Source organism: Petaurus breviceps, unplaced genomic scaffold, assembly GCF_028583685.1.
Source record: "Petaurus breviceps papuanus isolate PSGF00001 unplaced genomic scaffold, PetGlider_PUasm1.0 185, whole genome shotgun sequence".
Taxonomy (NCBI): domain Eukaryota; kingdom Metazoa; phylum Chordata; class Mammalia; order Diprotodontia; family Petauridae; genus Petaurus; species Petaurus breviceps.
The window spans coordinates 631,555-654,829 of record NW_027185797.1 but is presented as its reverse complement, the minus strand read 5'-3'; the positions used below and the strand labels follow the sequence as shown (position 1 = coordinate 654,829).

At 40.5% G+C, this 23,275-nt stretch overlaps 1 protein-coding gene across 2 annotated transcripts in view; it reads right to left on the bottom strand.

The window, feature by feature from the left end:
• Positions 1 to 1,209: 1,209 nt before the first annotated feature.
• MYRIP (myosin VIIA and Rab interacting protein) overlaps positions 1,210 to 23,275 on the bottom strand; it is a 435,525-nt gene continuing 413,459 nt past the window's right edge. For both annotated transcript variants that reach the window (XM_069088306.1, XM_069088307.1), the window contains exons 12-17: positions 14,821 to 15,015; positions 8,989 to 9,150; positions 7,643 to 7,747; positions 7,456 to 7,516; positions 7,181 to 7,299; positions 1,210 to 3,505 (exon numbers count right to left, since the gene is read on the bottom strand). In XM_069088306.1, the coding sequence (XP_068944407.1) occupies positions 3,473 to 3,505; positions 7,181 to 7,299; positions 7,456 to 7,516; positions 7,643 to 7,747; positions 8,989 to 9,150; positions 14,821 to 15,015 (675 nt within the window). In that variant the 3' untranslated portion in view covers positions 1,210 to 3,472. The remainder of the gene's footprint in view (positions 3,506 to 7,180; positions 7,300 to 7,455; positions 7,517 to 7,642; positions 7,748 to 8,988; positions 9,151 to 14,820; positions 15,016 to 23,275) is intronic.

Below are 23,275 nucleotides of genomic sequence, written 5' to 3'. Positions count from 1 at the left end.
ATTTCAAAATAAGTGGGATTATCAGCTACCTAGAAAGCTGGTGCAGCCTATTAGATCTGGAGCTGACCTTAGAGTCAGATAGATACGGGGTAAAATCTTGCTTCTTATCCCTACTGGCTGTGTGACCTTAGACAAGTCACTCAACTTCTTTCCCTAACCTACTAAGACTCTTAAATTGCTGAGAAGTTGCTAATCTGTGTAGGTTGAGGGGGTTTCTTCACTCTATACTAATACTATAGACCAAAAGAAAAACAACAAAAATCAGGCATCTTTTCCTTGGCCATGTTACTATTCTGTTGAGAGTACCCAGCATACACCTCTTTAACTCTGTGTGTGAGTATGTGTGTGTGTGAGTGTGTGTGTGTGTGTGTGTGTGTGTGTGTGTGTGTGTGTGAGTGCTGCTTGCTCACATTCTTTTAGGGGAAAAAAGCCAGTCACATCTGCAGCTGGGGAAAACCCGTCTTCCAACCAGAGTCCTGTCCTCTCAGGATTCCTATAAAGACACCCGACTGGTCAGAGATTCTGTGTGTGCTTCTATTAGTATCCAGATTCAACTCAGGCTACCGGAGCATTCCAATGCAAGGTGAAAAGTGCATGTTGGGACAGGGAATAAGTAGGGCTAGTGGTCAATAAGAAATGGGCAGGCAATATGGTCCCAGAAACTCCCTGAGCTCTGGGAAGCTGCAGGCCTCCATGGAATGCTCCTGGGTCAAATCATTGCTTCTTCCCCTTCACTCCTCATAATAGGTTCAGCGACTTTCGCATCCAGGTTCATGGACCTCCAAAACCTATCCAAGCACAGTGAACTCCAGGTTAAGAGCCCAATGGCTCTGGGACTTTTTCACTGACATCAGACTTGTTGCAATATCTCTAATCTGAGAGGTCTTTCAAGGAAAGGAGGGAAAGCAGTGTCATTCAATTCAATTCAATTCAACAGGCACTGGAACTGCCTGCAGGATGGATGCAGAGAAAAACTTAAGGCTGTTGCCCTGAGGCTGAAACAATCAGTCCATCTGGTAAAAAAAAAAAAATCATCTGATTTAGGGAAAAACATCAGTCAAACCCATTGTGCTGGTAGCTTGGGAGTACCCAGCATGCACCTCTTTAACTGTGTGTGTGTGTGTGTGTGTGTGTGTGTGTGTGTGTGTGTGTGTGTGTAGCTGGCTCACATTCTTTTAGGAAAAAAAATCAGTCACATCTGCACAGACATTATTTTTCATAAATGACTTTTACTCTGTTATCACTTCTCCCGACAGTAATTCTTGGCAAAGATGCAGATAACATGAAGGCAAGCTTAACTTGTACTCAGACTTCATTAAAGAAATCATTAAAGCGTCTTAATTTTCTTAAACCATTAAAATATTTTCATTTATAAAAATTAATCTAAATATAAATATTAACACTAAAGATTGAAATCACTTGATGACAAAATAATCCTCCGTGTTGATAGAACATATGCTTTTGTGATTTTTCTGAATGATAAAATTAAATCTTCACACAGATTTGGCACAAGGAAACCTTTGTAAAAATTCAAATGCCATAGAGCAGTTTTTTTTGTTTTTTGTTTTTTGTTTTTTTTTGCAATGCTTACACAGGACACATTTTTGTCAAAGAAGACAGGATATTTTAACACTAACACAACAGTAGCTGCTTCTCATGCCTCTTTATGGAATACATTCTATTCTGAACTCCGAGCTTTTTTGTATTGTGGGCTTTTTTCTTCTCCATTTTGTTTTAAATCACACCAGTGGAACAAAAGCCAAAGAGTTATTCTATTCAAATGAGTCTTTCAGGTTGGATAACACATACACGGTATTAGTAAATATTATAATTAGACAAATGTGCAAACACCATCAGAATCAGCTCATGACTCATACCTGTAGCCATCAAGATTGGGGAATGGGTGTAACAAACAAACCAATCATCTAGAGGTTAAAAATGGTGCAGGAGATTTTCTTTAATCATTCCAATTAATTCAACTCTCCTAATTAGATTCTCCTTTAATAACTTATGAATAAACATGACCCACTTCACTGAATGAAGTTTTTAGGTTTGTTTGTTTCTGTGAACAGAATGCAAGTTGACACATATTTAGTACGTGTTCCTGCTGTCCACACATGCCCAGAGTAACATAATAGTTTATTGATGCTACACTTATAATTTGGAGTCACGATTTCTATGGTAATTTTTTGGAAAAAAAGGTATTTAGCATTTCCTTTGAAACAATTTGATACTTTGAGTCCTAAAAATTACTTTCCAACTGGCTTTCAGTAAGTCATTTTACATCCAATTTATCTTTTGTATTCTATTAGAACCTACCCAATAGATTTTTACCTAGTAGAAAGAGCCCTGGACTTGGGAATGAAAAAACTAGGTTGGAGTCTTACTTCTGCCTTGGTGACTTTATCTGTATAATGGGGATACTAGTATCTTCCCCGCTTACCTCCCACAGGAAGGGAAAGCACTTTGGAAGCTATATTGTGTAATGTAAATTGGAGGGCTAACATTAGTACTAAATTGCACACTCCTGATTTTGGATAATGCTCAGAAGGTGAGTTATGGGCTGTGTTTCCCTTCACTCTTCTCTCCTCTGGTGTTGGGAAAGTCTAAATCCTAAGGAGGTCCATGGGCACCTATTCAAGGAATGAATCCCCAAGTGTTGCTGGAAGTGTCGAAGTACCAGTGACTTGCCTAGAATTCACAACAGTCCCTGGGATGAAGGTAAAGAGCAAATCCATGTCTTTGTTTGGCTGTGCTGTATTCATTTCATTAGGGACCATCCTGGTGGAATGTGACATCATGATTGCGGCTGCAAACTAATAAAAATAATTGTAAGAGCCATGAGCCAGAAGCCTGGCAGACAGAGAGGAGATTAACAGATGCCTTTGCTCACTGGTAACTTTTTTTTCTTTTTGTTTTTAAGAATGAAAATTGCACCCCTACTACTTCCAACATCAGTGAAACTAGCATTCACTACTGGGTCCATTTTCCTTAGCATGCATAAGTCAGGGAGGTCTTTGTGAGCACTAAGGGGCCAGTAGGATAGCTGTTTTTTCTTTTACCAGATGGAATTTTGATAGACATCTGGTGGAATCAGGGCTACCAAAAAAAAAAAAGCCACATATATTATCTTAAAAGACGACATTCTTTAGCACAATTGATTGACAGGAAAAAAAAGTGCCATTTGTAAAACAAAGAGCTTTTTGCTTTGGAAACTCAGTATCTTAGTATCTTTCCTGGAGTCTCAAGGGAACATAAGGCAATGTTCCCACTAGCAAACCAGAATGCTGAAGCCTTGGACAGCTTTCTCAGTGAGGTATCCAAGACGAAAAGAAAGCCTTGCTCCCAGAAGAAGCTCTGCTCCTCCGAGGCCTATTTTCTATGGGACGTACTGTATACAATGGCTGTTCAAGAAAGGCACTGGTGTATACAGCTGGAGGCAGTGTGTGATTGGCAGTAGAGTTGTGTACCACTAAAACATTATGGCGGATCCTAAAGTTGGTTCCTAAGAGAAAGAGAAAATGACACATTAGCGAAATATTAAATAGATGATTGGCCACTTAGCAAAAACAAAAATGTCTTAGAAGATAAAGACTATCCATCTAATAACTAAAATATCATGGCGGATCCTAAAGTTGGTTCCTAAGAGAAAGAGAAAATGACACATTAGCGAAATATTAAATAGATGATTGGCCACTTAGCAAAAACAAAAATGTCTAAGAAGATAAAGACTATCCATCTAATAACTCCAGGCTGTTTCTACATTAGAGCTTTCTTAGTGACCAAACAGATAGAAATCCTGGTGGTTAGCATGGAGAATGAAGACTCCATCCATTGCTATGGCTTGGTATGATAGATAAGTCCTAGTACTTGTCCAAGGAACATAAAGGTTAAGAGCTGGAACAGGCCTCAGGGGTCATCTAGGCCAACCCCATCATTTTACAAAGAAAAAAGCTGACTTGTCCAAGGTCATACAGGTATTAGGTATCGAAGTAAGATTTGAACCCATTTCCTCTGACCCAAGAGTCTTTCCAGACTCTTTCCATAGTACCAGTATCGGATAAGTATCTGAATCTGGATTTGAACGCTGAGCTTCTTGACTTCCAGTTTGGCATTGTATTCACTGTGCTATGATGCCCTTGCTTCCTTCATTAAGTCTTTCTTAGCGGGAGCGACAATTATTTGGCTAATGTCCAAAGACAATGCTGGAGTTTGCACAAACAATCCACTAAGTCTCTGAGACAGTGCCGCACCTTCTCCAGAATTTTCCCAAGTGATATATTGTGCCTTATTTTGCCTCTCTAAAGTATGCAGTTATTTTAGACAGAAGGGTGGTGATTAATGGTTGTAGAAAAAGATGTAGAAGAAGGAATGAATAGGGATTGAAAAATCAAATAAAAACCCTCCCCCAGAAAGAGCCACCCTTCCTGAATCCCGTCTCTGATGGTTACTAGTGATGTGACCTTAGGCAAGTTAACTTTTCTAGGCCTCAATTTTACCTTCTGTAAAATGAGGGGGTTATAATAGGTCAATCTATTAATCAACACACATTTATTAGGTATAAGTTATGTGCCAAACACTGTGCTCGGTGCTAAGTACACAAAGACAAAAATGAAATAGCCCCTGGCTTCAGGGAGCTTTCGTTCCAGTGATGGTGGTAATGTGTACATATAGAGGTATATTCAAGCTACATAGTGGCCTCTGGGATCCTAGCTCCAGTCCTTTGATCCTATATCTTAGTAACCAAACAACCCAAGAATGCTATATAAGGGGCTGAATGGGGCAGTGGAAGGCCTGGGGTTGGAATTTTCAACCCGTTACTCACTCAGCAACCTTGGGCAAGTCTTGGCCTCCCTCTAGGCCCACTTGGTAAAAGGATGCTTGACTAGCTTGACTTCTCTATGGTGTCTACCAGCTCTAAATCTTTGTGCTTCTGCTCTGGCCCCTTCCTGGGCATACTTCACACAACTAGACACTCAGAAGAGTTTTGGGGAAGTCACACATGTACACATCTGCTTAGGGAGTGATGATGACTTATCAGGGATAAGCCAGTTTACTTCACTTTTGGACCTCTTGTTTTATTCTTGGACTTTATAAGAAACTTCCACAGACAAGCAATTGTGGTGCCCTGAAGAGCTGTTTTGCAGTGGTCTGCCGGACAAAATGGTAGCTTTTAAACTGTTTACAGAGGATTTAAGCAGGGTTTGGGACACAGATTGAAAAAGTCTGAGAACCACAGGTGTAGGAATTATTCTGAGAAAGGTTTCTGCGTGCACTATCACTCTTTCTTTGTGGATTGGGCAAGGGTATGCCTCTAGCGTCTTATATACAGTAGGTGCTTAACAAATGTTTGTTAATTTGAATTTAATATTCCTGGTAAAAAGTTCCAAAGACTGTGGGAAACCCTACTCAATATGAATTTTGCTTTTAGAAGCATTATATAATCTGTGTCCATAGTCATGACATACCTATGCAATGGTGCCCCCATCCCTAGAACGTGTTTCCTCCTTGCCTCCGACTCCTAGCATTCCTGGCTTTTTCTAAGACTTAGCTCACCTTCTGCAAGAGGCCCTTCCTAATCCCCTCTGCTGTTAATGCTTCCTTAATGAGATCTATCTATCTATCTATCTATCTATCTATCTATCTATCTATCTATCTATCTATCTATCTATCATCTATCTGTCTGTCTATCTATCAATCCAAAAATGCTATATGTATCTATATATTCCATGCATATATTTATACTAAGTTACACACATATGTGTGTATGTATTTATTCATATATATATATATATGCATGCATCTTGTGTATGCCTAGTCTTTGGTGTGTTGCAGCCCCAATTAGAATGTAAGTCCCTTTACAACAGAGACCTTGCTTTTGTTTTTCTCGGATCCCCAGCACTTAGCATAGTGGCTGGCACGTAGTCAGCCGTGGGAAATAAATTAAGCTCAAGCTATTCATTTTAGTCAAGGGATGGCAGATTAAAAAAAAAATAACACAACATACTAGCACACAGATTGTTGTCAACTCCTCAGAGATGTTATCCTCTCCGTCAATGGTTTGCCTTTTTTTTTTTAAGTAAGAAAATACAAATTATCTTGTTATGTAGGAAGCAGGCACTGAAAAACGTCTAAAGACTTTACACCTGAACAGGAAAATTTGGATGGGGAAATATTTTTGATTATAAAGTTCAACAGTTCCATAAGGGGTGGCTTAAAGGACTAGGCAGCTTCTCTATTTGGCTCCTGCTTTTCCAATTTTCTATAATGCTCATAAAGCCTCTCCTCGGTGTCAATCTCAGCCCTCCTTAGAGCCCATCCTTCCCCTTCATTTTCCCTGACTATCCAGCTCAAGTAATATCTCTTTTCTCTGGACTCCAATGGTATTTGTTTGAAATTTAGTATATACTGCTCAAAGTTCATTTTTTTCATGCAGGTAAGCCTTATCTTTCCAATTAGACTGTAAGCTGTTGGAGAGCAGATGCTCTGGATTATATTTCTTCCTTTAAGACATGGCCTTCAAGCAAAGAAGTGTTGAAGATGTAGCAAACCTTGTTATCAAAGAGCTTACAGGCTTTTGGCAAGTAAGACACATACTTTAGAATATAAGGCATTAGACTGTAAGCTCCCTGAAGGAAGGGCCTGTCCTAAAGCAGAGATCTGCCCTAAAAGAAGTTATATTTTAATTGGGGCTACAATATACAATTAACTAGGTCTATACAAGATACATACACCTGCACCTTCTGTAGAAGGTGGGATTTGAGGTGAATCTTGAAGGAAGCCAGCAATGCTAAGAGTAAGAGGTGAGGAGGAAGTACCTTCTGGGGTTGGGGGCCAGCCAGTTCAGAGGTTCAGATATGGGAGGTGGAGTGTCAGGTGCGAGGAACACCAAATGGGCCAGGGGAGCTGAGTTGTAGTGTGTGTTAGAGGAGTGTAAAGTATAAGAATTTTATTTATACCCTCCAGGGTTAAGAAAGGTAGGAAGGGGCCAGGTTGTGAAGGACTTTGATTCCAAACAGAGGTTCTTGCTAATTGATTGGAAGAAAGGTAACTAACAGTATAATCTGTCATTCTGTGAATTAGACCCTGAGGTTTGACAAAAAGAGGGGCCACGGTTCCCAGGCTCTTTCCTGGAATTAGCATCCATAGGGAAAGTGACAAGGAAGAGGGTGAAATTTACCAGCAAGTCCTTGGCAGTACTTTTTCTTTCTTTAGTCCTTTGTGTCATAGACCCTTGGAGTATGAAATTCCGGTTAAATGTTTTAACAGAAGTGAGTGAAGCAGCCTCCATTTTCTCATCTGAAAAGTAAGTGAGGGACAAGGTTTGACTGAAAGGTTCTCCAAGGGCTAGTCAGAAGAAGAGAGCTTTCCACTATATCTCATTTCCAATTTCCCCTTCCTGTTCAAATCATGCAATTTAGACAGTCAATTTTCAATAATGTCTTTAAAACATACTTTTCACTGGTGGGGCTGGGAGTTTTCTTCTCTGCTGTCTTGATGTGTCAATGGTCTGTACCTATGAACAAGAATCAACATATATATATATATATATATTTTTTTTTTTTTTACCAAGCCAAGAGACTTTTTATCCCTCCTGGAATTCTCCAGGTGCTGAATGTTTTGACCAAGAAAGTAAAAGCACCTGGTTCATTTGCTTCTGATCCCGTTTCCTTGTCAGACGGACACACGGAGCCACGTTCAACCCCGCCAATGTCAGGGCTGCAATCCTGCTCTCAATATCTGAAATCTTAAAGCACAGAAAAATGGAGGCAGGCAGGAAGAAGAGAATAAGACCATTACAAGTCTTCTAAATACGTAAACCCATGACTAATCAAAGGTGTTATATTCAATAGATCTACATTCCCAGGGTGTAAAGACCAACATACTTGGTCTTCCCCTAAAGGAACACTGGAGGTGGTCATAAGGAAAAAATCTGGAATAAATTATTTTACTCTTCCAAAAGTTTTATGTGTTAAATGTGAGCATTACATGAAAAAGGTATAAATTTTCCCCCATCTTTTAAAAATCAATACACTCTTGGCAGTTCTATTTGATGGCATATCATGGAATACCATAATTTCCAAATAACCAAATTACTGGTGACCTAAAGCACAGTGATCAGACACATAGTAAGCTTAAGTTGGCAATAAGATATAGCCAATGATGATTTCTTTGTGGAGAAGTAAAAAAACACACATACACACAAATATATCTAGGAAACATATGATCAGAAATGGGAGGGGTAGGAAGGAGGTCTCTAAAGCAAGAGATAACATATGGATACACAGGGTGCTACAGCTACAGAGAATATTAAATTACTTCCAGAGAGGTCTCTAGCATGCTGGTAGAACCTCTAATTTTTTTGGGGGGGGGATTTTTGTATCCCAAAATTGCTGTATAGAATATTTTTGATATGTGCATAATTTTATCTTCTACAAAAGCCTTATCCTGATGCCTCATTGCAGTACAAAGGTGATTGTGGGTCTTCCATGGCTATGCTATTGGAGTGAACAAGTAGCTATCATGCATTTTTACCTTGATTTAAATGAATTAATTGAATTCCTTTCTGAGGGTGAGTTTTGAAAATGAAGGAAAAGCGTAATTTGAGGGCACTGTTTGCCAGGGAAAGGGGATATGATTGTAGAAAGGCTATGTTAGGTGAGCAAGACAAACCAACTAGTTTCCAGTTTTGCTGAGAGCCTGGAGTATAGAAAAGGGATACTTATTATTGAGATTATAATAGAAAGGGTGGCAGAATTAGGGAGAGAAAAGCACATGGCATAGTACAGACCTAGCTCTGTCACTTACCACTCCCGGGACCTTGGGCAAGTCAATCTCTCTCTCCCTGGATCTCAGTTTCCACATCTGTAAAGTGGGTGGAGTGGTTTAGAGTAGATTACTTCTAAGATCCCCTGTAGCTCTGACACCTTGTGATTGCACCACTCAGTACTATTACCATCAGGCCATGAGAAGATGAGGTTTTCTCACCTGCAGCTCCGCATGATGCACCTGGGCCGCTGCTGTGGCCACTTGGTCCTCTAGCTCAGCAAGTTCCGACTCCCCTGTGGTGCTGCTGATTCTGCGGGCAGCATCCTCCAGTTCATTCAGCTGGCCCTCTAACCCGTAGACGGTGCCTGCGGTCAGGTACACCTGCAAACAAGAGACAAATGACAGCATTGGGGACTTTGAGTTAGAATGTAAGCTCTCTGAGGACAGGAACTGTTTTATTCTGCTCTTTGTATCCCCAGCACATAGCAGTTATTAATAAATATTTGTTAATCGATTAATTAGTATAGATTTCTGGACAATTTGGGTAACATTTCATTGGAAAAATTGCTTTGGCAGCTGAATGGTCAATGGGTTGGAGTGGAGATTGACTCAGGAGAGGGAAACCAAGGAGAAGGTATTGCAATGATGCGGGCGTGCAGTGATAAGGGCTTGCAGCAGGGGAGCAGCTGTGTGAGTGGAGAGAAGGGCAAAGGGGAGAGATGTGGTTAAGGTAGAAACAGCAGTCAGCAGTGGATTGGCGATGCAGACTGAGATCCAGTGGGGAATTAAGTTGGGCACTGACATTCTGAGCCTGAGGGCTGGGAGGATGGTACCCTCAGTAATAAGAAGGTTTGGAGGAGGGGAGAGTTGGGAGAGGGGGCAAGGATACTGAAGCCTAGGGGAATTCAATAACCTTCTGAAGGTCATACACAGGCTGGACTGAATCCCTTCTGACACCAGAACGTCCATGTGCCAATAATACCAAACACCAGCCCCACCCACATCACATTGTCAACACAGTAATTTCTCAATAATAATATCATACATTACACATGCATTGCTATTGTACAGATTGGAAAATAGAACCTTTGAGGTTTCTGTGGATTTTTTGGGATTCTGTGCTCTCATGTGATTCCACACTTGAGATGAGCTGTTGTTTTTCCCTTGTGTCCAACTCTTCATGACCCCATTTGGGGTTTTCTTGGCAAACACACTGGAGCTGTTTTGTCATTTCCTTCTCTGACTCATTTTATTGATGAGGAACCTGAGGCAGTGAGGGCAAGTGACTTGTCTAAGGTGACATAGCTAGTAGGTATCTGAGACTGGATTGAACTCAGATCTTCCTGATTCTAGGCCAGTGCTCTATCTACTGCACCACCTAGCTAGCTACCTTTATCCTCATTTTACATAGATGAGGAAAAGCTAAGTGACTTGCCCACACCACATGACTGGTAAATAGGGGGACTAAAACTCAGGTTTGTTGACTTAGGCATGGTTGAAAGATGACTGAATTTGGACATCTGGAATCCAGGGACCCGGAATCCTGACTTTGCTTCCTTATGTTGCCTATCTTTGGGCAGGTTGCTTGAACTCTCTGAGACTTAGTTTTCCTTTTCTGTAAGAAAGAGTGTTGGACTGGGTGTTGTCAAAAGTCCCTTCTAGATCAAAATCTATGGTTCTATAATACCAGTCTCAGGAGTGTTCTTCCCACCATTCTCATTGACTTGACTTTTCTTAGGCAGCACTGGATATGGGCACCCAATGGTGATTTAGAAAGACTTTCCTTGTATTCTTCTTCTGAGTTTCTGGTCCTATATAATGTCTCATCATTGTCAGTCTGCTTTTTGGGTATGCACAGAGAGAAGAAAGTTGTATATTCTTCCACCTTTATCACTTGTGGGTACTCCAAAGGCAACATTTTTTTCTACTATGCCACACTGCACTGATAACAGACATTATGCATATCACCAGGCCTGGATTAGAAGCTTTCCAGTCTGGAAGAACCCAATTGAGATTGAATTCTAGTGAATGATCATTTTTGAGGACCCAGGGTCCCTTCCCTTCCATATCACAATTAGGTTCCAAAGCAGGGCTTTGGTGGAAGGTATCTGTAAAATGATCTGGAGAAGGAAATAGCAAACCACTCCAGTATCTTTGCCAAGAAAACCCCAAATGGGGTCACAAAGAGTCAGACACAATTGAAATGACTCAACAACAAATTTTATAGGACATTTTATAAAGTATTCATCTCCCAACACTGGGTATTTTCACCGACTGACTCCCATGTCTAGCTCCTCATCTCCTTTCTTGGCTTTCCTGGCTCCCTTCAAGTCTCAGCTAAAGTCATACCTCCTACAGGAAGCCCTTCCCAATCTCTGTTAATCCCAGGGTCTTCCCTCTGAGTTTATCTTGTACGTAACTTATTTATACACAGTTGTTTGCATGTGTCACCCTCATTAGATTAGTGAACTCCTCAGGAGCTGTCTTTTGCCCTCTTTGCATCCCCAGTGCTTAGCACTGACTACCACATAGTAGGCCCTTAATAAATAATTGTTGCCTTCACTTTGCAGAATGAGATAAAAGAGTTAAATGAGAAATCTTTAAGAAGGAAAGTAAAACAGAAACAAAGACTTAATCAAATCACCTGCCTCAGTCTCTGATCGAGAGTCTAGAAATGTATTTTTCTTTTAACTAAGGCCAGTCTTGTCTTTCAGTGCATTTCTAGATTCCCTCCTAGATGAGAGAAAAAATCTGCTTCCTGGCTTGACAAATCCAACAGATTTTTCAAAATCGGTGGGGGGATATTTCACCACTACTCCTAATTCTTCCTGACTCATACAACAATCTTGAATAGGCTCCCAGGAATATGGAGGGATTAATTTTAAAAGTGAAATGAGGAAAGAAAGGGCTGGGAACCAATATTTCCCTATAGAAGGAAATGCCTGAGAGACATCTGAAAACCTGTGTTTTCAAAAGCCTCCCTTTCATAGCATCTTCTCTCCAAGAATACAAAATCATTGCTTTTATCTCTGCGAGCAGATGAGATTACTGGTGTCACTTACATTCTGAGTCAGTGGTAGACATCTTCAGAAGGGGAAGGCTTAATGAATATAAGAATAGAAATCACCCAGTGTGATGTGTAATGGACACATCTGAAATATACTGGACAGTGTGACAGGGAAATAGTCCTATTAAATGCCTTGCATAGGAACTCAAAGTGAGAGTCAGGCAAAATGTCTATTGTAAGATAAATTTAACCATTTCAGGGAACAAGGTGTAGTAATGAGATTATATTTGTAAAGTGCTTTGCAAACTTTAAAGTACTAGCTAAATATTAATTATTGTTATTATTATTGTCTAAGGGTATAATAAGCATAACATTTCATATTAATAATATTTATAATACATATTGTTCAAGAATCAAGCCCAAGTAAATATAAGTATAATATTTCAATACTTCAAGAATATGAAATTTTGTGGGGAGGGGCCCTGTGTCCCAAGTCACAGATTACAGAACCTTTAGGGAAAGAGTTGGCATTTTTTAAAATGTCACAACCCTTCCCCTTCCCTTTCTGGTGAAGAATATGGTCCTCTTCACCAAAAAGTGTTTTTAAAGGAACGAAATAAAACACGAAAGATTCCAAAGAAAAAGAGTTCTATTGAAATACAGTCATCAAAATATCTGAAGGAAAAAAATCGTGGCAGATCCCAGACCAAGAATTCTTTCTAGGGTTTAGTGCATGGTCTTTGAGAAGGACTCAGGGGGAGAAATTCATCAGCCTGAGGGTAGCCCAGTGAAGAGCCATTCAGCATTTAGACTGGAGCTTTGTCTCACAGATTTAGAGTGGGGAACAAATCAGGATCACTTAGTCCAAACCTCTCACTTTACAGATGAGGTCAGAGGATGTGAGGGAGTTGGTCAAGATTATATATGTAGTAAGTTGCAGAACCAAGATTTGAACCCATGTAGTCTGGCCCCCAAACTGGCATTCTTCTACTCTCCCACACTCCATGGATAACACAAGCCGTTCATCACCAGCACTAGGCTCAAAGCTCTTCCACTCTGGATGGCTTCCACTCTGGCAGCATAAATTCTGAGAATCCTGGGATCCCCTCCCCACCAAAATGAGGCATCAGAGACAGGCATTGGCGGAGCCTATTTGATAGCTACTGCATAAAACACACCCCTTTCCTAATTTGCTTCATCTCAAACCTATTTGATTCTAGTTTTAATTCCAATAGAACATAAAGTCCTTGAGGGTAGGAAATAGTTCACTTTTGTCTTTGATCTCTAGCACCCAGGTCAGAGGAAGGTACTTAATAAATGTTAGTTGGTCGATTGGCTGTAGGGCACAGTCATAACAACAATAAGAGTTGTTCATTGTCTCAGTACTGTCTGACGCTTGGTGACCCCATTTGGGATTTTCTTGGCAAAGAGACTGGGGGGGTTTGCCTTTTCCTTCTCCAGCTCATTGTACAGATGAGGAAACTGAGGCAAACAGATTTAAGTAACTTGCCCAGGGTCACACAGCTAGGAAGTGTCTGAGGACAGATTTCAACTCAGTTCTTGCTGAGTTCAAATTATTATCAAGTTGTTACTGTAGTTGTTCTATTCAACAACTTCTGTGGGCTCCCCAGCTCTGGTTATTACATTACTTTGTAATGTACGGTTCCCTGCCCCTCTTCCCCCAAAACAAACAAACCAAAAACCATAGAGTTGCTTCAAACCAACAGGTAAATTAAATAAGACACATGCCTCCCTCCCAGTTCAAGAAGCACTGCTCTATTGCATGTAGAAGCCCAGACTGGTAGTTAGGAAGGGAGGATATAAACACTGATATGTCCTCAAGGTGGAGCTTTCTCCTTCTCCCTCCTGATTCTTACTGATGCCTGGGGATGTGAACATTACCTTGATTTCTTGAGAAGAAAGAGTCCCAGACCAGATGTCTAGAAGACCTGCCGTGTGGTCCTGGCTCTTTCATTTCCTAACAGTGACCCTGGTTGAGTCGCCCTTCCTATTCCCTCACCAAGTTATAGAGAGGATTAAGTGAGGTGATATGTCTAAGGTTCTACTGTCCAGCACTGTAGAAATCACAGGCCCAGAAGATTTAGGACTGGGAAGGACTTCACAGGTCATCTCACCCAACCCCCTCACTATCCTCATGAGGAAACTCAAGCTCAGGCAAGTTACTAAGGGTTGAAAAGTACTTTCCATGCATTAGTCTACTTGTACTTCAAACCACCCGGTAAGTGAAGTGCTACACTTATTTTTATTATCCCCATTTTAGCGAGGAGGAAACTGAGGCCTAGGAGAAATAAGTGACTTGCCCAAGGTCTCATAGCTAGTGTGAGATGGAGTTCAAACCCAGGTCACTCTGATTCCAGCCCAATGCACCATCTACTACCCTGCCTCCATAGGGGAATGAAGCCTAGTTTTGATTGGGGTCTTTGCATGCAAGTGCAATCCTTCCTGTTATACTGTGCTAACCAGGGTTCACAATAAGATCTCCCCCTTCTGCATTCATTGTCTCCAATAGGACTTTTGGGTTTTACCTCCTTATAGGGGATTATGGCACAGTGAGGGATGAGACGAGCACTAGCTGAGTCTGGAGAATCAATATGGCCCCTTGGAGTCATGTCCATCTCATAGATTATCAGCCATTCAGGGCTGGAAGGCATCATAGACGTAAAATACTCCAACTATCTCATTTAATGATTGAGGAAACTGAGGTCTGCAGAGGGAAATGAACTCTCCCATAGTTCCACAGGTAATAAGTATAATAATAAGGTAGTGTTAGAAACCAGGTCTTCTAACAGCCCCCAACACCCTTTCTATTGAACCAGACCTCATCATTTCCTGGCTTAAGTCAACAATCCAAGTCAACAAACATTTATAACTGCCCTCTTTGAGAAATGAAGGACAAACAAGAATGATAATTGTTTACTATGTGTCAGGCACTGTGCTAAGCTCTGTGATATCAATGAGTCATAGGATAGGTGTGACCACCACTGATCAAACCTGAGCAGGGCCCACCCTGCCATACAGCTTACATTTTCTTCCAGTGAAGTGAGCTGCTCATCCAATCTCACGTGGTCTGTCCCTAGAGGAAATGTGCCTTTTTCTCTCTCAGGAGGATCTGCTGGGAAATCCCAGGGACCAGCCGATTCTGCTATCAGCTCTTCTGTGGCATTGATGACTTTCAGAACTTCCGTAGAGATATTGCAGAGGGACACAGCTGAGTACTTCTACTTGGCCCATGCATGAGAAGGAAGAGAAGACAAGAACATCACATTAGTCACAACATGAAGCTTCTATGTTGTTTGGGATGAAATAGAAATATAACCATGTTATTTTAAAAGACAGATTCTGTGTCAAAGCATATAAGCAAGCAGTGAATTAAAAATGCCAGAATATTTTTAAAAGAAATGAAAAGCAAGATTTAAAAATTATTATTTTAAAAGAGTTAACATAAATGGATTTGAGTGAGGTCTGGTATGAATTAGACTGTATTCTTTGTCCTGCAAAACAGTTATTTCATTCGGTCAAACCAATGTTAACCAAAAAAAAATTTATTTAATTACTGGTCACATACCAGGCAATGTGGTAGGTGCTAGAGACACAAATCAATCAGTCAACAATTATTAAGAAGCAGGCACTGGGATACCAAGATAAACCTGGGACATTCCTTGACCTTAAGGAGTTTACACTCTATATTTTATATTATTTAATATTTCACTGGATACTTTCTGTGAGAGGAGGGAGACTGAGAAGGGGAGCCCAAATTTATTTCACAAATGCTTATTGGGTATATGGGATAGCTGTTCCTTTTTTGTCCTTGACATTTATTATATTTATTATTTGGATTTATTTGTCTACATTTATTTATCATATGGATTTACTTTATTTGCTTGGAAATATTTCCATTCAGAATGTCTAATTCCACAGTTGTCTAGAGACTGTCCTTAACTGAGGAGCGCATATTTATTCATTCGTTCAATATTTATTTTTTGTCTGTAATTCTACACAGAACCCAAAAGAGAGATTTTTGGGAGAGAGCTCCTATCTTACAACCAGAGAAGCCAAAAGTACAGAAGGGATCAAGTAATTTGAAATGGCTATGTTGACTTCCGAACTGCACTGCAGTTTGTTAAACAATAATCTACAGTAACATATATAGCTACCCCTGGGGACTCTCCCGGTCTGGCTCTAGAAAATGTGGTAAAAACATTGTCTTAAATCCACAGAGGGGAGAAGAGTCTTCCTCTTGTTTGCTCCTGTATGTCTGGTGTAGTGGGGTTTTGCATCTGTCTATCTCAGGAGATTTATTCGTCTGCCAGGGCAGCTGTGTTTGATTGGCTGTAGACAGACTTTTCCATCTGCTAGAAACCAGTGTCTAGAAAAGTAGACTCCAACAACCTTAGGGGAGATGGGAGTGCTATGGCCTAATACTGTAATGGTACATACTTCCTTTGACTCGGTTCTACCCTTGCCCTTCTTCCCCGTTCACATGACTGTTCACTCAGGATAATGTATACTGATCATGTGTAGGACTAACATATAATAATCCTCCATTCCTGGGTGAATCAGAGCAAGTTGCCACTCCTGAGATCTCTATGAATTCGTGACTCTACTTGAATCTAGTAGGGAGAGTTACTGGGGAAGAATTAAACTCAGTAGGAAACAAATTCATTTTTTTTGGTTTGTGAAGCATGATGAAGTTGACTTAGAGCACTTCACTTTTGTTTTCAGAAAAAAAAGTATATCAAAAGTATGGGTGAGAAAAATACATTTATATATAAAAAAATGATCCTGATTAGGTGCCAAAAAAGTACATGAGAAAGATGGAAGTGACATTGTGACATTGGGAACAGCACACAACTTCCGAGCATAAAACCTCCAATGTGTCAAATAAGAAAAGAAACAAGCCACAGAAAGAGACCCACAGAGAATACCTGCAGACTCTCATATTGATTCACATTAGGTAACATTTTCAGGTTTGTGAAACATTTCACATGTATTCTAAGAACTCTATGAGGTCTGTACTATCTGTAGTCACATATATGTCAGATAAGGAAACTGAGGCCCCCAGACCAAAGCTTATGTGACTTGCTCAGAGTCACACAATTAGCAAACAGCTGAGGCAAGAACTGGATGTAGGTCTTCTTGACCCCAAGGCTGGCACTCTATTCACTAAACCATGTTGACTATAACTGGATACACCAAATGCCAATTTTGTTGTTGTTCGCTCATTTCAGTGGTGTCCGGCTCTTCATGACCCCATTTGGAGTTTTCTTGGCAAAGATACTGAACTGGTTTGTCATTTCCTCCTCCAGATCATTTTACAGATGAGCCAACTGAGGCAAACAGGGTTAAGTGACTTGCCCAGGGTCACAGAGATAGGAAGTATCTTTGGTCAAATTTGAACTCAGGTCTTCCTGATTCCAGGGCTGGCACTCCAACCACTGTTCCACCTGGCTGGCCTAAGTGCCAATTAAGATAAAATACATTTCTAACATCAAAGGAATGCATAGAAAATAAATAATCATTTCAATGTTATTTCTGCACCCAAAGGTTCTTTTGCTGAATTTACTTAATAAATTAATTCAGTTTCACTATTTCTCAGCCTCTAGTCCAGCAAGAGGCCACCTTTATTTTAAGATAGCCAGCGTTTGTATATCTACAATTTGCTTTAATTCATCAAGAGAGAACTGTTCACCAGCTGGGCCCAGTGACTTAAGAAATTAAGAAAAGAAAACAAAAAAAAAGTTATGCACTATGTTCTGGCTTGCTGGTTTCCTGATTATATAAAAAGTGTGCTCCCTGTTGGGAAGCAGAAACATGAATAATAGCAAACAGATCTGACAACCTGCATCCTTCCAGATGTAAGGAATCAAGGACTCTCGTGCCTGGAATATTTGATGGCCTCCCCTCTCTCCTGTCACAGTTGGTCTGAATAAACAATGTGCTACTCTCTATGAGTGCAATGAATAGAAATATCGTTGGCATTGGAGAGTGCTTTTATGTGGTCCAAATCATGCCACAATTTGAGGGGTGTGCTGTGGTGGAAGGAAGGTTCAAAAGCCTTCAGGGTGAGAAACACAGGCAAATGTGAAAAGAACCTCTCATCTTGACCCTCTTACTCCTAGTCACCGAGGGCTTGGAGGGTAGATGAGGATGGGTGAGGCTGCATGAATATTCATCGCGAGGGGGAACGTCCAGTTAAGGTGCGTCACGCTGATATTTTCAGAATAACTACTGTAAAATGGAGTCTTTCCTTTGGAGCATGCCCAGATGGAAGTACCTGAAGGGGATTGATCTGGGTCCCCAGTAAACAAGGTGTGAATTAAGGTGTGAAGGAAAGCCAATAGCAGACTGGAGAAGAAGCTGTTTCCTTTGGGTTAAAAGATGCCATTTTAAATAGCCATCAGTGAATGTTTAACCTAGCATCATGTTCACAGTGAGTCCCGAGTGGATTACTTCTGTAGATGTTCATTTGTGATTAAGGTCTGCCTCAGGTGGTCCACATCATAGATTTTACACTTAGCAAGAAATCACAAGGTTGCTTTTAGTCTGTGCTTCTCTACTAGCATTAAGCAAGGAGGAAATCTGGTGTAGTTTTAATTAGAATAAATTGCTAATAAGGGGATGTCTAGACTGGCATATGCAGAAGGGAATTGGGGAAAGTTGTTCTTGAGAAAACAAGAGTGGAAAGAGCCCTTTTTTGGGTGTGAAAACATAGTATAATATGTTTTCATAACATATTATAAGTATATTGTATATCATAAGTATATTCATAACATATTATCAGTAAGATGAGTCAGGCAGTCAATGAGTATTTATCAAGCATTTACTATGTGCCCAGGCACTGGGCTAAGCACTAGGGATGAAAATACAATAAAAAAGAAAGACAGTCCCTGCCTTCAAGGAACTTACATTATAATAGGGGAAGACAACCCATAGAAAGGAAATAAAAGGCCGGAGTAGAGTGGGGGAGAGGGGAAGATGGTAATGAAATCCAGAGAGTCAGAAGCAGATGTAGGAGAGAAAATCAAGAACAGAGAGCCAGCCTTCCACAGAAAGGAGCTAGGTTCTGGCAGGAACTCACCAATATAAAAATGGCACCGCATGGGTGGAGGGATGTCCCCAGGGGAAAAGGACTGGAAAATAGATAGGGACACTTTACATTCTACATATCAGAGGAACTGTCCAAATGGTTTTGATTTGCTGGAATTGATGTTAAGTATTGTTTGATATGATGATGATAGGATCAGCAGATCATAGATTTGATTTGGACCCCGAGACCAAGAGAGATGAAATGATTTGGTCCGAGTCACATAGGAAGAGAGTCTGGGATCTGAACCAAGGTTGGGACTAGGATGATGATGATGATGATGATGATGATGATGATGATGATGATGATGATAGAAAAAAATAGACTGCTACCTGGGACATGGACCAATTTTTGTTATAAAGCTTTTTTTGTTGTAATGGTATCTGTTGTCTCATGGTACATAGATTGCCCAGGGGTATCAAAGGCCCAGTGGAGAACACCATTAGCATTTTACCAAGCTGGAAAGGCTTCAACTACAAACCCAGTAATCTGTCTGTTGTCCCGGAACCAGCCTAGTCAATCAAAGAATCTTATGATGGCTATAGGGGGATGATTTATTTTTGGCCATAGCAATGCCTAAAGTCACAGAAGAGTTTTAATAAACATTGGTGGCGAAATGCCTAGACCAATCACTCTAATACCCATGAAGATGATGATAGTGCTGATGGCAATGATAAGGACAATTATGCTAGCAGCTGGCATTTCTGTGACTCTTAAAGGTTTACAAGGTGCTTTATCTAGATCATCTCATTCACTTTCCCCACAAAAATCTTCAGAAGTAGAAGAGGCAGAAGGATAACACTTTTATCATAGAATCTAAGAACTGGAAATGACCATTTCCCTCATTTAAAAAATTTTTTTATTCTGAACTTAAACAGCAGATATGATCATTTTCATATACAAAGCAGAATAGAAAAAAAAGAGCACTGCATGGGCATCTGGGCCTCTGCACCAGGCACAGTTTGCTTTTCCCATCAAACACAACAAATTTAAAATGTTATTTTCAAAGTTGTCCTGCTTGTCTGTTCCATATTAACTTCTCTTCTTTTCTTCCCTGTGCATTTAAAGACCCTCTTTTCTTCTTTTCTAAAATGTTGTTAACTGTATCACTGGCTTCCTCTTTCCCTTAGTTGAAAGAAAATAAATAAAGAAAAAAAGCTCAACAATCCTTGTATCGGATATGCAGAGTCAAACAAAGCAAATCCCCATGTTGTCCAAGTCTGAAAATGTCTGTTTGTCTCATTCTGCCCTCTGGGTCCATCATTTCTCTCTCAGGAGCTAATTTCCTTGGTAAAACTCAGGCCCTGAGGAATGAAGAGATTTGTATAAGGTCATACAGCTCATTAGCACCAGAACAGGGTCTCTAATCTATAGACCTTTCTCATCTCAGTGGCCTTTCCACTATGCCATGTTGCTTTGGGTTAAGCCATTGTGGTGCATCATTTCTGTATGACTGGTCAGTACTTTGACCAAATACATGATCTGAGACCAACATCATTTTGCATGAACATTTTATGGGGTGGATCTAGGTGAGGTGTTAAGTAGTGACTGTTCACATCCAATGCACTAATTCATTTGCAAAGCATCTGTTTGCCTTTGTTTTATGTGGAGGCTGAGAGTAAAATCAGAAAAGGTGAAGGTGGCAGGAAATTAACCTGAAAAGAATATTGTAAAGAGTCAGTGGAAGGTCCTCAGTTTTGTGACTAGCAAACAGAGCTGGGAGGAAGGGGGAAATGAAAGAGTAACACCACTGCAAAAAAAAAAAAATTACATCAGAGAAACCAAACAACAGGGAAAACAATATTGCTAGAGAAATTGGGAATGAGGAAAAGTAAAAAATGCTTTACTTTGTGACCAAACAGAATTGATCAAAAAGAGAAACTTTCCTAAAAATATAACAGAAAGAGGTCATTTTAGTAAACGAATAAATAAAATCAACTTGCAAGCTGACATTGGTCAGGTTAATATCGACGAACCTCAGTTTCTCTGTCTACAAAAGGAAGAGGAGGCAACCTGCCTTACTTCACCAGATGGTCTTCCTTTGGGGTAAGGGTCAAATGAAGCATGGCACATGAAAGAGCTTTTAAAACTTTTAGTACTATACAAATATGAGATGAAACAAGGATTTTTTAGTGCCAATATATAAAAATTACGTGCTAAATGAGTCTGGATAGAAAAATCCAGGAAATCCCTAAATGAAATTATTAGAAACATGTCATTTGTTCTTTCTTGGACCCAGACTTGGAAAAAAAAAAAGACACACCTTTAAGTGGGGGAACCTGTGTCCTAATCTTGGCTCTGCTATGACTTTAAGGATATTGACTAACCTGGAGAACTGAGTCTCAGTTTCCTCATATATAAAATGAGGAGGTTGTATTGGATGAACACCAACATTCTTTCTTGTTCTAGACCAGGTCCTTCGAGAGGTCTTAGGAGATAATAGAAAGATAATAGAAAGAAAATAGAACTTAGATTCAGTAGAGACTTGGCTTTGAAGCCTATCTCTGATACTTACTAGCTGGGCGAATTCTTTAATCCCTCTAGAACTCAGTTTCCACATCTATAAAATGGGGATAGTAATATCCACTCACTTCATAAGGTTGTTGTGAGGATTAAATGAAATGATTAATGTAAAGCACTTTGCAAAGCTTAAAATGCTATGTGAATGTCACTTCATCATCATCACCACCACCACCATCATCATCATCATTAGAATTAGCTTCAAAGAATCTTCTTTCAAGAACTTAACATTTAGAGATGGACGAGTGCTGAACACACACACACACACACACACACACACACATACACAGAAACAAATCAATGAGAGAGAGATCAATATGCCTTACAAAGGACTTAAGCTTCCAGAGTTCAAGTTGAGAAAGGCTTTATTGTTAGCCTGAGGAAAACATTTTAATGCCTAAAGGCAAGACTATCCAGAAGGCCTCCAGTGAAAAAAAGATCTGATAATGGCAAAGATAGCTTAGAAACAAGAAGGAAGAATTCTCGGAAGGGTTGACTCTGTCGAGAAAGAGAAAGTAACAGAACTTCCTCCCCCCTTTTTCCCTCCTGACTCCTCCCTTCTTCCCCTCCCCCTCCCCAGTTCTGCCCCCAGTCTCATCCTGCCCCCAGCTCCAGTCAGGGGACCATAGACAAGTCCACTAGCTGCAGTATTTCTGTATCCTTTGGGAGGTCTGTGGATGCTTGCCAGGGACAGAATCAAAAGACAAGCTAGCCTGATAAACTGTCACATTTTATGGTGTGTTGAATAAAATATGAGGTACTCACAAAATGACTGAATATGTAAATTAAAAAAAACGTCTAAAGTCCATCGAATTTCCCTTCAAAGTGTGTGTTCTGTACCAAGATGCTGTTCCTGACCTGTAATCAGTAGGTCATTAATTGTACTTGGAGCCTTTTTCTATTGGCAAAGATGGAATTGCTCTAGTCCACCCATCCCATTTTTGAGAAATGTCATGTCCTTGAGAAATAGCTGGGCAATTTCTGGATTCATGTGATCCAGTAACACAGGAAAGCTAATTGTCCCTAAGGGAGACCAGACCAGTAACCTTGACCTTATTTATACCAGGCTCTAACTTCCTCTGCTAATGGCCCTGAACAATGATAACAATAGCAACATTAAAAACAAAGGGAACCCAAGAACCAGGTGGGTGTTCACCCATTTTACATCCCAGCCAAGCTGGGCCACTTGGCACTCCCCAATCTTGCCCTAACCCTTCCCATGTCTCTGCATTTGCACAGGCCATCCTCCATGGCTGGACTGGATTCCACCTGCATTTTGACCTGCTGAAATTTGTTGCCATTATTGTTCAGTCGTGTCCAACTCTTCATGACCCCAGTTGGGGTTTTCTTAGCAAAGATACTGGAGTGGTTTGCCATTTCCTTCTCCAGCTCCTTTTACAGATGAGGAAACTGAGGCAAAGAGGGTGAAGTGACTTGCCCAGGGTCAGAAAGCTAGGAAGTGTCTGAGGCTAGATTTGAACTCAGGAAGATGAGTCTTCCTGACTCCAGGCCCAGCTCTCTACCCAGTATGCCTCCTATTGAAATGCTTCCTTTCAAAATTTAGCCCAGTTGCACTATGAAGCCATCTCTGACCAATCTGGCTAAAAGTATCCCCTGCTCCAATCTGCAACCATTTCTAACAAGTCAAAAGTGTTTACTAAACACTTTCTTTGTGCCAAGCATTGCTTGAGCTCTTCTGTATACTCATCAGATCAGAATGTGTTGCATTCTCATTATGTTACCTGTATGGATCTCATACCTCTGGGAGATTGTAAGTACTTAAGGGCAGGAAATGGATCTTGCTTTTATCCTTATGGAGGCAGCTACACAGCATAGCAGACAGCATGATGAACTTGAAGGAAGACCCAAGTTCA